The following is a 15,688-nucleotide window of genomic DNA, read 5'->3' on the forward strand; positions in this document are numbered from 1 at the left end:
GAATACAAACATCGACATGATCAGGTAGCTAAAATCATACATCAAAAATTAGCACTTAAACACAATCTCATAAACTACAAATACACGCCACAGATCATACTTGAAAACAACACACACAAATTATATTGGGACAGGACACTACTCACAGACAAAACTATCCACAATAATAGACCAGATATTACACTTATAGATAAAACACAAAAATCCATTTGTATTATAGACATTGCCATACCCAACACTAACAACTTAACTAAAACACATGCAGAAAAACACCGCAAATACACCGATATGGCTATCGAGCTTAAGACGCAATGGAGAATGAAATCTACTGTTATAGTTCCCATTATTCTTAGTGCTACTGGAGTTATACCAAAGACAATACACCACAATTTACAACTATTAGGTTTGGACAAAAACACATACAAACATTTACAAAAAGCAGTCATTATCAACACATGCCATATTGTTCGTAAATTTCTAAACATAACACAAGATACTACATACACAAATGATCCACAACGTATACATGTTAACAACAGCACTCGCTCACAACACGGTACACAACATACTGTAATATCTCCACCTCTAACCCAAACAAACACACAAATACAACTTACCGAACAAACAAGTACAACAAATGATACAATATATACTACAATCAGAGATTCACCTCTGAAGCAAACCACATTATCACGACCCATTAGTATTCAACCCAAACGCAAAAGCCTAAACAGCACTTTAGACTCACAACATGACACACAACATACTGTAATATCTTCACCCTTAACTCAACCAACCACACAAACACAACTTCCTGAACAAACAAACGCAATAAATACAAGTAACGCAACATGCACTACAAAGACGCCCTCACTCAATAAAGTTACACGGCCTAGCACAGCTAAAAAACACAATACTCTTTCTTCTCAGAAACACACCACGTTATCACAACCCACTCGTACTCAACCCAAACGCAACAACCTTAACAGCACTACAGGCTCACAAAATACTGTAACGTCTCCACCAATAACCCAAGCAACCACACAAATACAACCTCAAGAACAAAGAAACACAATAAATACAAGTAACGCAACATGCACTACAAAAACAGGTCCACCCAATAAAATTACACGTCTTAGCACAGTTAAAAAACACAATACTCCTCTTTCTCAGAAACAACCCACTCGTATTCAACCGAAACGCAACAACCTTAAAAGCACTACAGGCTCACAAAATACTGTAATGTCTCCACCAATAACCCAAGTAACAACACAGATACAACCTCAAGAACAAAGAAACACCATAAATACAAGTAACGCAACATGCACTACAAAGACAGGTCCACCCAATAAAGTTACACGCCTTAGCACAGTTAAAAAACACATAACTCCTTCTTCACAGAAACACCCCACGTTATCACAACCCACTCGTATTCAACCCAAACGTAAAGCCAAAGAAACACTTACACAATAAACTCCATTTAATAAAATTACAGGAATTATTATAATGATTTTTGTTTTGTTTTGTTTTCCTCTTTCCTGATAGCGTTGGCTTATTGTGCCCATGTGTGATTTTTATTTATTTATTTTTTTTAGGACCCTACATAACTTCACCAGACACAGACACAGACACTGATCGTTACTTGATTTTAATCCGTGCGATTAGTTAACCAGGCTAACCTGAGTTCTCACAAGAAACACCGACCATAATAATAATAATAATAATAATGTGTGAATTTTTATTTTATTTTTTATTTTTTTTTAGAACCCTACATAACTTCACCAGACACAGACACTAATCGTTACTTGATTTTAATCCGTGCGATTAGTTAACCAGGCTAGACCTAAGTTCTCACAAGAAACACCGACCATAATAATAATAATAATAATAATGGATTTTATTAGGAAAAAAAATGGTTCCTACACCATAACCAATAGGTTCAGGGTCAGGTAAACCAGTAGGTTACCTGTTCTTCCCCCTGTACCCCTAGACACATAAAGAATATATTTATACACATAGATTCTACGAAATAAAACAATTAGCAGTTCAATTTTGATTGAAAACAAGCACAAATCTACTAAGTAACTACCTACCAACAAAGGAAAGAAAAACAAAAACAAAAAAACAAAACAATAATAAAATTATGTTAAATTTCGCTCCGATTAATAATTTTCCGTTTAAAGGCATCTTCGGACAGGGGCAATAACTGTCTGTACACCGAATTATTACAGAATTTGCAGATGTTAAATGAAAAAGAGCGTTGAAACATTGCTAGAGCGATGAAACATTGCAACAATAAGGCTGTTCCTCGCCCATATCTCGGGAACCTTTCATCGTATAACTTAGGGGTAAACAAAATTATTGGGTAAATCGGTAATGAAGAATCGCGAGAAAATGTTTTCAAGTTCTAAAAATGACCACCAGAGGGCGTAACTGCGATCTTAAATTTTAAAATTGCATTTTCTTAATAAACATAATAAACCAAACATTCTTTTTTCACATTTTTAAAGAGAACCAGTTTATCTATCATTTTCGTAAAAACAAAAACTCAGTTATTTCTAAAACAAAGATGGCGTGGGCGTTCAATTGTTTTAGCAATAACCTGCTTTAACTTCTTAACGGTTTGACCGATTGTAACAAATTTGGTATCGTTGAAAAGAGCATTCCTTGGGCAACATGAATCAATATAGTTAATTTAGTTGAATCCTTCTCCGCCAGGAGGCTAGTTTTAACACAATGATCCAAAATCCTAAAAAATCAAATGGAATGATGACTTTTTTATGCAAAAGTAGCCCAATAACATCCAAAGAGGCAAGTGAAAACTGTTTTTCAAAATCTCGTTCTTAACCCCAAATATTGGGAAAATCAGATTAATTAATAAAAATGCTTAAATTGTATCTTATTTGGCGTATTTCCGCTATTTGTCGATGGCGCGAAAGATTGTTTGGAAAAAGGCCCTACACTTTTAGGTAAGCCTTGGAAAATTAAACAAATGAAACACGATGCATTATAAAATAATAACAGTCGTAATTTGTAAATTATTCTGCTGTGTTTACATTCAGAAAGTGCTGTTTTTTTGAATTTGTAATCTGTTCTAAACCAAGAAGCATTTAATATGCTGGCAGGCGGCGATGGTTCGTGGTCGATTCGGATAACACAAATAGAATATGTTGTAGAGATGCCACCTGTACCGTTTTCACCCAGACGGTCCGGTTTTTTTAAAGTTTGTCCAGAGTCCGGTCACGCGAAAAATATGTAGGTAGGTGTAATTAAGTGCGGCGTTTCATTTTTGAAAATAAATCATAATAAAGTATGTTTATTCTATAGCAGATTTAAATTGACATTTTATTAGGTTTGAATCGGGTTTGAATGAGTAGACTGTCTCTCTTGAACGTGAACCGTAAGAGTAGATAAAGTGATCACTTTAACGGCAAGGGCACTGGGTAATGAAACAAATCATTGTGCAGTGCAATTCGTAATAGAAACGTCGGGCACGAAATAAAATGAAGTTCAGAACAAAATACAATATTGTTTCCATAGAAACGACGAGATAACCAAGGAAGGGAGAACCTAAACTTGCTATTTGGGACGTCTAAATTAAACATCTGGCTTCCGCTATAAAATAAAATGGGCAGCGATTTTGAAAATACTCAAAATATATCGCCAGCATACGCAACCCACTACACATTTACAAATATCCATGTCCGAACCGGGATTCGAACCAGGGATCCCTAGTACAGCAGTCGCACTTCCACGCCACAGCGCCAAGCGTTCACAAGAATAATTGTGCGGTGTGCCTTAAGGTCAAGTCCAGTCCTGGTCAGAAGTAATGTCCTCCCTCAGATACCTCAAAAAGTGCTAATAATTTCAATATTAGGGACTCAGAACTCACAGGAGATCCAGTATATTATGTGCTACACTTGAGATAATCGAGGGACATTACCTCTGTCCAAAACCGTACAGGTTAATACAAGTACAATATATAAAAACCTGATATCAAGAGCACATGGTTGACATGTACTGCGCCGCACACGCAGATACCCACAATTCGAGTAATAGCTAGTAGATGAGCAATGTATGTTCTGGACCAGGAAGTGACGTCACACCAATCAGAATCGAGTATTTCGGTCACGTGGTCACGTGTGAGCCAATGGGAGCGCGTGAGTCGGCCATTTTGTGACGTCACATTTTTACTGTTTTGCTTCCGGTGTTTCTGGACCAGGAAACGCGTCACACAAATCAGAATGCAGTATTTCGGTCTGCCATTTTGTGACGTCACATTTTGGGTTGGACCAGGAAACGCATCACATCAATCAGAATGCAGTATGGGGAGGTTGTTGTCGGCCATTTTGTCTACATCATATCTAGCATGTTTTCCCGCGTGTATTTATGGACCAGGAAACGCGTCATAGGCGGCGTCGAGGATTTGAACCATCAATACGCGAATTACGAATCTGCCGCTTTAGTCAATTAAGCTTATAATTAGGATGGGAAGTTGCAATCTCGCAATAGCATATATGATAAGACTTTTAAAGGTGTAATAACCATTTTATTTTAATGCATGTAATAAATAGGTACCTACATAATACAAAATGTAATGAATGTACAATTATAATGGAGTACATGAATGATATTATATTCCTAGCGGAGTGTGTTACATCGGATGCAATAGTTTGAAGAGTTTCAGGTATAAATAATAAAAAAAATTAGTATATTTATTATACAAATTGATCATATTTTTGTAACAAATTATTAAAAGCTTCATCATCCTCTTCTATTTCACTTTCATAATTTCCAATGCGAATTTAAATGTCCATCACAGCATAATGCACGTATTGCACATAATCCCTAGTAGGGTATTCATCATCTTCTAATAGTTCCAAATATTCCGTTACTCTTCGCAGTAAAAGCAAAAGTTCTTTTAAATATCGAAATCCGCATCTCTCATTACGTTCCATACTTGCAATTATTCGCATACGTTCCGCGTCTAAAAGGACCTTCGCGCTTTGTAATTTTATTAATTTACTTTCACAAGAATCTGGAATATTTATGTCAACACAATCTTCTTTGTTTGAAAATTTGCTCAATCCCACATTAGTTATACAATTTTCCGTAATACGTAATAAAGTTGAACCATTTAATGGCACATTAATTAAATCATGTAACTTACTCAATTTTTCTTCAAACGAAATGGCAGTTAAATTTTCCAATTCATTTACTAGGTCACTTTGCGCATTTTTTAAGGTTTGTACAAAATTATATTGCTTGCTTTGAAAGTACCAATAACGTTTCGATTGTTTGTCGTTTGATAGCAATACTCTATCTTAATTATAATGTAGAATGATTGTTATTACGTTTATAGCAACAGGAACGGTAAGATACATCTCCTAACAAAAAACCCTAATAAATATAATTTCAGCTTTTTTCACGATGTGGCACATGAGGCAGGGTATGGAATCAATTATTACATATCTCAGCTTCTCACTCTGCAGTAAGTTTTATCGCTTTCTATTTTTATCCTCAACATTAAGGTTATAATTTTCAGATCGAGAAGATTCGTAAGATCCGTAAGTGTTATCGCTGTAAATATAATGTATACAGATATCATTTTTTTTACAGATCTAAATAAATATAGTTAATTGTTTTGTTTTTTCCTCGCGCTCTGTTACTCTATACCTATAGCAGGTAGGGTTAGCTGCCGCTCATACGGGGGTATCTAACGCCACCCTCCACGCCCCTGCAATCACGTCAATACTTTAACTGCTAAGCGCTCAGTTGACTAAAGCGGTAGATTCGTAATTCATGTATGTATCGATGGTTCAAATCCTCGACGCCGCCTATGACGCGTTTCCTGGTCCAGAAATAAACGCGGGAAAACTAGATATGACGTAGACAAAATGGCCGACCGAAATACTGCATTCTGATTGGTGTGACGCGTTTCCTGGTCCAGAAACACCGGAAGCACTACAGCTAAAATGTGACGTCACAAAATGGCCGACTCACGCGCTCCCAATGGCTCACACGTGACCACGTGACCGAAATACTAGATTCTGATTGGTGTGACGTCACTTCCTGGTCCAGAACATACATTGCTCATCTACTATAGCTTAAATACCTAGACAACAAACGAATTGATTTTGGGCCAAATAACAAAAACAATTACAATTAAGATTAAATAATATAATTACAATATACTTGCATATGATTTTGACATACTTTCCTGTAACATGCTTTCAGGAAACGTGGAGCAAGAGCGCCGTAACAGGAAATAATCTCGTTGTTATCCCCCCCCCCTCCCCCGCCCTCAGGAAATTTGTTGTGCCTTAACCGTGATCGCGCTAGCTTTAATCCAAATGACAAAATATGTATAAAAAAAAATAGGGGTTTATTTGAGAAGAGATGCAGGAATAACACGATAGTACAAAGATAATGCTGAAACCCCAAAAGTTCTACGATATTATGTTACTGAGATCTCGTTCAATTTATAAAAGGCGCCCTAACAGCTGACAGTTAGTGAAACAATAAGCTCCTTTTTGAGAATCAAAAATGATCTAAAAATTCGCATATGTTGCACACTTAACTTACCTTGCGCATTATGTGATTCTGTTAAATGTGAACAAATGTATAATATTCCCTAAGTGTTCCGATGGGGATGCTCTGCTTTTACTACAAACCCTAGGGTCACTGGAGGTGTCCATTCTTAACGCATTTTCTGATGAATCTACACATGCGCAGGCTCTGCATCAGCGCCACCTTTTTTTTGTGAAATAAAGTTACCTGTTGAAACGCAATTGAGCACAAGCGCAGCATTAAATTGGCTACTAGTGGGATCTTTCACGTAATAAATTTAAATTAAAATAGGCAAATTCGAGTACTCGGCGCCTCCAAGAAAGTGACTTAAATAAACTCTCATCTGATTTGGACTAGTGAAAGGGGGTAGGTCTAACAAGGTATTAGAACGACTGTTTCCACAATTCTTACATGGTAAGCTACCTTTTCGAGCTGGCGAATTGTTACCAGGCACTGACAGCTGCTTCTTAATAGCCGGCGGCGTCGACGCCTGCTTGTTAAATGGACGTACTGGCTGTACAGGCGCGTTCCGTGAACCCATCGATCTCGGTAGCGTTTGACTCTTCGACACGTTCACACCAACCGGCCGTCTTGCCGCCACCGTCAATTTTTTACCAGTAGCTAAAAAGGACGGTATTAGACTTTTGCGTTTGTAAGACGTGCTTTAGTAAAAAATGACCAGTTACAAAGAGAACGATTTAGCTACCTGTAGAACAAATACTAGGTTTAACAATAGGAATGCTACTAGAATAACTAAGGTGCGGTTTTTGAAGAATTTTAGCCTCATTTTGTATAGCCATACGTTCCAAATTATCCAAACTCTCTAAAAAGAAATAAAACTGATAAAATTAGAAAAATAAAATAGCAACCGGTCGACATATTAACACAGAGACCAACCTAAGAATTGTAGGCGATCCTTTGCCATTGCCAAATTAGTTTTCATTTTGTCGTGCAGCCTTTGAGCTCTTTCCCAGACCTCTCCTCGTCCTCCCCAGCACTGCACTGCAATTCCCAACTCTAGCTCGTTGATGCCTTTACGATACAACTCAATCGCCAATTCTTTCTGGCCTTCATTTTCTTCGTCAATCTTGAGTGCCTTTGATATATATTCGAAAGCTCGCCGGTGATGATGTTTTTGCTTAGCTAACAGGGGATCTCCGGGACCCGGTCCGGTTAGCCTAGGCGTAATATTCGACATTTCTTGTACTTCTACGGTCTCACTTTGTTTATTATTCAAATCTGAGAATGTGGAATTACGACTTTTGAGTAGATAGCTCGAAGAACTGCAGTAAATAAATTTAAGGATGATGAATATTTGGTATAAAAGCGAGTGCAGTATATTAAACATGAAAATAATGGGAAAGGAGACAAAACACAGATTTCTTTTATGAACTGAAGTCTCTGAAGTGGAGGGAAATGTCAGGTGAGTACTTGGAACATCTGTGTCGTTTTTTCTGGATTTCTTATTTGGAGATTTATTACTTTGCGTTTTACGAACCATCCAAATACCATGACAACAAATTTATTAACAATTAAATCATTGTTAATGTTTTATACTATAAAAATTCAACACAACAAAGGGAATCAACAAAAATTCCAGTTTTCCCATTATATCAAAATTCCATATAACAAAACCATCCCAAACTGTCATGCTAAAGTAAAGATTACACTTTTATTTGTATTACCATATACAGGGTGCAACATATAAGTAAGCAGCACACTTTCAACTTGCATTTTGCCAGTATTACAAATTTTCGGAAAAAGCATTACAACTAATCGAGAGAAAACGATATGAGGTTATCAGGTGGCTTTCATTATAGCACTAATGTTATTACCAATAGTCCAATATCCGCAAATTTTAAATTGAAGACTAACATGCACCCTGGGACCTGCTATACCTGACCCATTGTCCCCAAAGCTTGTTTTTAACCTCTTGAGTCACCCCTCTAAGCCTACCATGCTACATTATTTGTTATTATAATTTTATATTAATTTGTCGGCTGGTTTTTTTTCTTGGTAAGTTCTTTTTTCTCCAGCCTATTTTCATTCGGCGAACTATATGATTTTCAGTTTATTCATACAATGTAATTTATTTCGACTTAAATTTTCGAGCTTTCACAATCTTCATCATACCTAACAATAATTATTTATTAAACAAACTTTTCACAATTTCAGTGTTTTATTTTATGTTGCTTCTCTATCGTACTCCAGGTCATAGTGTTGTTTGCAACTGACGTAAGGGAGCTCTGCCTTAGATGTATAATCACGTGCCACTTTTCCATTCCAAATTTAAGCGGGATCAGTTTAGTTTTGGAGAGAATAGTCATTCGGGTGGCCATTTTTAAACGTTTCCCGGGTTGACTTTATTTCCGTGTTTATGAAGTGTGAAGGACCGGAGGGTTAAGTACACTACAAAGTTGTCCTATTAATAAAGGTCACAGGCCATATCGCTATGGAATTAATTGCGCACCTTGAGAAGACATTTTATTAACAAAAGCGGCAAAGAGAAATCGATGGAAATTATTTTCAGGCTTCCAGGTTTGCCGCTAGAGGGCGTAAGATACATGGTTAAGCAGAAAATAGTTATTTTCCTAAAATATACCAAACGAACATGTATCGCAATCTTGTATGAATTTTACATCATATACCGTGGGTTACATGAAATCTTATTAGTAAATGTGACGAGTAGTAGAGAGCGTGGTTTGATATCTATAAATTTTACTTATTTTGTACCCAGTTTTGTTATAATCCCACTATTAATCTTCATTAAAATTATCAATAATTTTTTATGCAATATTTTTGCCATCATCATACATTTCAACCATGAAATGATACACAGTATGATACCATAGTTATTTCTTATCCATTATAAGAAATATTTGAAGAATAACGGTGAAAAAAGTTCAATAAGTAATAATATTTAATATCATTCAAAAGCAAAGCTGTACATTAAAAAAATACTGTAGACAATAATAATTATTATTAACACCATTTCTATATTTACACAACCATTTCATTCTTAAATAATGTATACGTACTTTATTCTAATTATTGAATGTATTGGATATTAGCATACTGTTTCTTTGTAAATTATAACATGCCTTCATTATTAACATACATCCAAAGCAAGTGCCGTACATATTAAATTAATTAGAATCACATTTTTATTCCTGTACATTAAGAACGTACTTAAATGTAATGATCAACATCATGTACTTAAGTACTAACTGAAACTTAAAAAAACAAACAAAAAACGTACTACGAGTATTTTAAAGGGAATACGGTAAGAAGTGCCCAGATCTAAAATATTGTGAAAGGTTAAAAAATAACACATGTGCGCATTTGCCATATTTAGACTCTATAAGGCTCAACAATAAAAAAAACTGGAATATTTTACAAGAAGAAAATATGCTATTACTCTAAGTCTATAAACAAAAGGGTTGCAGAACGATATAAAAAGTGTAAACTTTCACTTAGAACCCGAATAAAAACATAAAAAAATTCTTGCGACAAGTGCAAAGTTGTTGGCACTAAGCTTTCTAAGATGTAGGCATGATGACATAAGACTAGCACTTGTTTACATCGGGTGGGGTGACGAGGAATTCATCAGCTCGCTTGTGATCGTTAAGGGCTTTCATTGTATATACATCTTGAGGTAATTCCGATTTACGACGTACTATCTGCTTAATTACGTGGCCTCCCTTACGTACCTAGATTATTAGAAGAGAAAACCATTAAATAAGATACACAGATTTAAAGATCTCGTAATAAAAAAACAGAAGCAGTTGCATGTAACAGAAGTTTTGAGACATCACTTAGAAATTACCATTTTAAGTCTTGGTGACTTGGGTTCTTGTAGACATACAATACAATAGGGTGTTCTTAAATAAAGTGACAAAATAAAATCATGTAATGTTACAGATCAGACAATCGGGATGGGAGGTTAAGTGCAAGAGCAGCTTTCAGTTAATATTCGTATTAATCTGTAAATCAGTGGGGATTTACGATAATTCAACCGGTTTACCGGGTTGGTAGAAATCACCATAGAAACAATTGTCTCAATAATTGTAACCATAGCAAAATCTACCAACCCGGTTAAACCGGTTGAATTATCGTAAATCCCCAGTACTGTTGTGATGATAGTTTTTTTGTTAAAACCTGCTTGCTTTGTTTTTTTTTTTGTAAATGTGTTACCTCAACAGTCACAAGTACAATTGAAGTTTTTAATATAGTTAAATCTATTTTTTGTCTCAAACTTGTTACATACATTTACTGCTTTCCATTTGAGTGAAAGAGGAGCTGTAAGCTGTACCGTGCACGATGCCCTGTGTTCCTTTTAAGAAAGCTTCGAGCTCTGACGCGCCCGAATTTGGATTTCCCTTGTCCCCTCATGCACCACCTATTTGCTTGGGGCTTGTAACACTTCTGTGGTTATTTACGTACTGTGAATGTCAATGTGTTAAAAATGAACAACTTGCAAAATGAGCTGCTCCGAACGAACTGCACCAGAGCTTCACGCACTCAAATGGAAAGCAGTAATTATGACATTAATACTATGCGAGTCACAAAATTATTTAATCACATTTTCTACAGCAAAAATACAAATTTGTAGGAAGTACACATAAAGGGGACAAATGTGCCAAATTGCTAAACTTTGAGCTTTGTTATTAATTGTTATTAATAAGCATATTAACAATTGCATTGCTTTCTGTAGTAGTTGGTTTCAGCTACAGAATTCCTTCTCCTTGCTGTATATGTTTGGATTAGGTAACTGTGCATTTAACATGTGTGAATGTGTCCTTTGTTTTTATTGATGGCAATTTTACGCCAAGCTGTGTGTGCACTGATATAGTCGACTACTACCGCATCATTTATTATATAAGGAAGGCGTTACATAACAAGAAGGTCGGAGAGCAGCACTGGAAACATGAAATCTGATGTTTCAAAGCTATTGGGCACTATTGACATAGTAAAGGCTGGTACAAATACTCAGAGCTGGGCAGTATTCGATTTTGTAAATACTTTTTAGTATTCAAATCCTTTAAATTATTCAAATACTTTGTAATTAAATACTTTTATGGAAGCAGTATTTGTATTTGTAACTCAAATACTTTCACAAATATTTAGTATTCGAATACTTCGCAAAGTATTTGGATACTTCGTAAAGTATTCGAATACTTCTCATAGTATTTGAATACTTAACCTTCCTTTTTTACCAAAAATTGACTACACCAAAATTTCTCGGGAAAACACTTTTTCTTATTACTTTTGGGGCGTAGAATCCAAAACAATTCGTACTTTTTCGCTCAGACTTCTCAATCAAAAGTTATGGACTAGAAACCAATGTTGAAAAAAAATTCAAAGGGCTGCAACTTTTGAAATAGTAGCCAAATATTGGAACTGTTTGAAATTATGGATTCTACAGGCCACATTCTATAAGAAAAATTATTTCCGGGTCGATCTGAGACAATTTTTTTTCGGGGTTCAAAAAAAGGCAGTGTATAACCATCCTTTTTTACCAAAAATCGACTACACCAAAATTTCTCGGGAAAACACTTTTTCTTATTAATTTTGGTGCGTAGAATCCAAAACAATTCGTACTATTTCGCTCAGACTTCTCAATCAAAAGTTATGGACTAGAAAACAATGTCGAAAAAAATTCAAAGGGCTGTAATTTTTGAAATAGTAGCCCAATCTTGGAACTGTTTGAAATTATGGATTCTACAGGCCACATTCTATAAGAATTTCAGGACTACAATCAAGGCGTTTTTAACAGACGCGGCGGTATATAGTCACGATGAATTTGTAACTGCTGTTGGTGGGCTAAACAATTTTTTGTGATGTTTGTTTTATATGTTTTTTCTGTTTATTTTAAAGATTAGTTATTTACAGACACATAAATATTTATTTACATGACATGTTAACAGATCTGAAAATGGTTTTATCATTAATTTGACAATTGTAAGTACTCATGTACACTAACAAAATATACCATTATTATTATTAGAAAATTTTTTTTCCGGGTCGATCTGAGACAATTTTTTCGGGCCTCAAAAAAAGGCAGTGTATAATGTTTAGGGAAAGTTTCCATTTTCACAAAATCAAATATAAAAATCCGATACAACTGAATACCGAACGATCCTGGAGTGAAACTTTTTGACTCTATAGTCTACGTAACTTAAAAACAATAGGGACCTTTCTTATATCCTTAAGACCATGTGTACCATTTTTCAAAGCGATCGCACGTTTCTAAACAATTAACAAACTATCATGCACACGGACAAACGGATGGTAAAAAATGGATCTGTTCCAAAATCGTTAGGATTAAATTCAGAAAGGCGTACATATCATGTGCACGACGTACGATCGCTTTGAAAACTGGTACACGTATTCTTAAGGATATAACTGGTATAAGAAAGGTCCTAGTAGGTACCTCCTATATAATAATAATAATACGCTTTTACTCCCCTTAAATTTGTATATAACAATAGAAATATAAAAAAAGCTAACAACATACAAAGTATAACTTGATTTTTTATCTAGTATACTATTTTAAATTTTTAATGTATTTGAGTGACAAGTATTTGAATACTTTTTACTGTTTTCGAATACTTTTCAAAGTAAGTTAATGAAATACTTTTCAAAGTATTCGAATACCTTCGATAGTATTAGAATACTTTTGAAAGTATTCGAATACATTCTAAAGTATTTGAATACTTATTTTTTAAAGTATTTGAATACTTTTCAATTTATCTGTATCTAGTATTCGCTTGTGCTGGACGTAAAAGTATTTAGTATTCAAATACTTTTTGAAAGTATTCTGCCCAGCTCTGCAAATACTCATATCAACTGAGGGACGCATTTGTTGAAATTTTGCAGTTAGACCTTCCTGATAGAATCACATAAAATGCGCTTGATGCGCCGTTCATTGTAATTCAAAAGGATGAAGCCACCTTTCTCATATAATACAATGCTTAATACTACAATGTAACATGTTATTTAAACAATAAATAATTTATTGCAACAATAACAGTGCTAGCAAGTTGCAAGAATCGATGGCCATTCTCAGATAAAAATATTAAATATGTAGTGAAGCGTCAAAATGTTACTACAATTGTTTTTTCTATAGAATAGTCACACAGAGATGGAAATATGTAGGAACATAGCAAGGGGACAGCAAAAACACATAATAATGTAACTTACCTTCTTTCCCACAGCTCTGTGTGCTACAACAAATTCATCTTTACTATCTTTTTTTGATAAAATTCATAGGGCCACACATACTTAATATCATATCTGAAAACAGGCCCTAAATTTGATCAATAAAAAGAATAACAAAATACATGCGAAATGCGAACAAATACAAAAAAGAAACGAACCTCCTGAGTCTCCTTTTCTAAAATTTCTAACGTAAGATCTTCGTCTTGTTCTGGACTGTTTGACAAATTAACCATGCTTAAATTTTGAGCCAAAATTATATCATAGCCAGGATTCTGCGTCGCCATATTTTCGACACGATTCCATAACTCGTCACGTTGATGCTGTCGCTCTCGTTCCCTACACACAACATTTATTTAATCTTTTCAAATCTGTCGCATGTCCCTAAAGTAATCATTTTGCACCAATTTATTAGTCTAGAAGAAGAATTATTATAAATAAACGACATCTACAAATACTCTGTCTCATTTATTACTAACAATTTTTATAAGTTCAGAAAAGAACGCACAATTGATGGGGAAAAAGTTACTTCAGAGACACAAGTTATTATTGTTCAACGTACTTTTGTCTTTCTTGTTTGTATTGCTGCGTGCATTCGTCAAATAGCTTCTGATTCATCTCCATGAATAATTTGAGAGCATTATAAATCAGTCCGTGAATTGTTTTATTCCAATGACTCTTTGAGTTACGATATAAACTTGGAAACATCATAGGTAAAATTTCGGTCGCATTTTCGGCAACCAAAGACATCACATACTCGTTATTCCAGTAATATAATGCTCGCTCTGCAACTTGAAAATGAGGAGAGCTTACGCATTTTGCCAACTGTTTAAATAGAGGATCCATTACTTTCTGAAATTCGGCCGGCTCTATTACGTCCAAAATTTCTTCTAACTCATTGAGAAACATTACTTCCTTTGGACTGTGTGTTTTTGGCCAGTACTTTAGAAGGCTGCGTATAACCGGTTGCGTAAGTGAAGGGTCCTTTTCCAGAAATTGAACTACACAATACGCCAACTGAGGGTGATATACCGAAAGCGATTTAACTTTATGTAACGGCATTAAAACGCGAAGCAAAAACACTTTGTGCTCTTCTTTTAGTGGTAGCGCGAAACCGTTAATAATTGAACCTAAAATTTCTAATAATTCGGCAATACCGTTATGGTGTTCAGTTTCGTATATAAACCTATAAAATACGTTATTAATTTGTTTACGTATAAAAGCTCGTAACCCTAAAAATTTTCCGTAAATTCTATGTAACGTCGTTTTTAATAAATCACGTTCGCGCGGATCTTCCGAATCGAATAGTTCCAACAAACTTAACACAAATTTTTGATCTATGTAATGTTTCGCTATATTAGGTTGGAAATCGGACGCTTCTAGTACACGTAAAAATAATTCGTAAACTAACTGAAGGTGGGGCCACGCAGCTTCCAAAGTCGGTTCATCTTCTTCCGGATCAAATTCTGCTCCATTTGGATTCGAGGATGGCGGCAACGTACGAAATAGATTTACTGCAAACTAATTGTACGTCGTTAATGTGAAATGCGTCCGAAGAGGTACTAACCATATTAACTGTTTCGGGATATATAGCCTCTGAAAGTACACCTTTGTTCTGCGTGACAAATTCTACCATTTCGTGCAGTGCCGTACGTTTCACTTCTTTCCACTTTAAATCTGATAGTGGATCGGTTGCAAAATCGAATAAAACGCAGCACTGTCTTAATTTTTGAATGAATAGCTCTTCTCTTTCGGCCGGTGGTGTATCTGCAAAAAGATTCCATTTTCATTAGCACAAAAACGTTATTTCCCAAAAAAATACATTCAAATGAGATGGTGAATATTTGAAGATTTCTAACAAAAGTCAGACCTTGTGGGGGCTAGGGCGCCAGACTTACAA

General features: G+C 35.3%; 2 protein-coding genes and 1 long non-coding RNA gene across 7 annotated transcripts; 1 reads left to right on the forward strand and 2 right to left on the reverse strand.

Moving 5' to 3' along the window:
• Window positions 1–4,598: 4,598 nt before the first annotated feature.
• LOC116159394 lies at window positions 4,599–5,698 on the forward strand. Of its 3 annotated transcripts, XR_004142975.1 has the most exons (4): window positions 5,284–5,373; window positions 5,420–5,491; window positions 5,546–5,567; window positions 5,620–5,642. It is a non-coding gene; the product is annotated as an uncharacterized LOC116159394 (long non-coding RNA). The 3 variants fall into 3 exon arrangements; XR_004142976.1 differs by lacking the exon at window positions 5,284–5,373 and adding an exon at window positions 4,599–4,687 and having other exon boundaries at window positions 5,546–5,698; XR_004142974.1 differs by having other exon boundaries at window positions 5,546–5,698.
• A 1,283-nt stretch (window positions 5,699–6,981) lies between these two features.
• Window positions 6,982–8,197, reverse strand: LOC116159393 (spastin-like; the record flags this gene model as incomplete). The annotated part of the gene is given in 3 exon segments (XM_031472363.1): window positions 6,982–7,191; window positions 7,277–7,393; window positions 7,468–8,197. Coding segments are annotated over 3 exon segments (931 nt in total), but the record flags the coding sequence as incomplete, so codon positions are not given.
• Window positions 8,198–9,531: 1,334 nt separating this feature from the next.
• LOC116175949 (serine/threonine-protein phosphatase 2A 56 kDa regulatory subunit delta isoform-like) lies at window positions 9,532–15,555 on the reverse strand (the record flags this gene model as incomplete). 3 transcript variants are annotated; one of them, XM_031494356.1, is given in 5 exon segments in its annotated part: window positions 9,532–10,280; window positions 13,774–13,796; window positions 13,950–14,127; window positions 14,351–15,309; window positions 15,356–15,555. In XM_031494356.1, coding segments are annotated over 5 exon segments (1,382 nt in total), but the record flags the coding sequence as incomplete, so codon positions are not given.
• Window positions 15,556–15,688: the final 133 nt, after the last annotated feature.

The sequence above is a fragment of the Photinus pyralis genome, unplaced genomic scaffold (assembly GCF_008802855.1).
Source record: "Photinus pyralis isolate 1611_PpyrPB1 unplaced genomic scaffold, Ppyr1.3 Ppyr1.4_LG1, whole genome shotgun sequence".
Classification (NCBI taxonomy): domain Eukaryota; kingdom Metazoa; phylum Arthropoda; class Insecta; order Coleoptera; family Lampyridae; genus Photinus; species Photinus pyralis.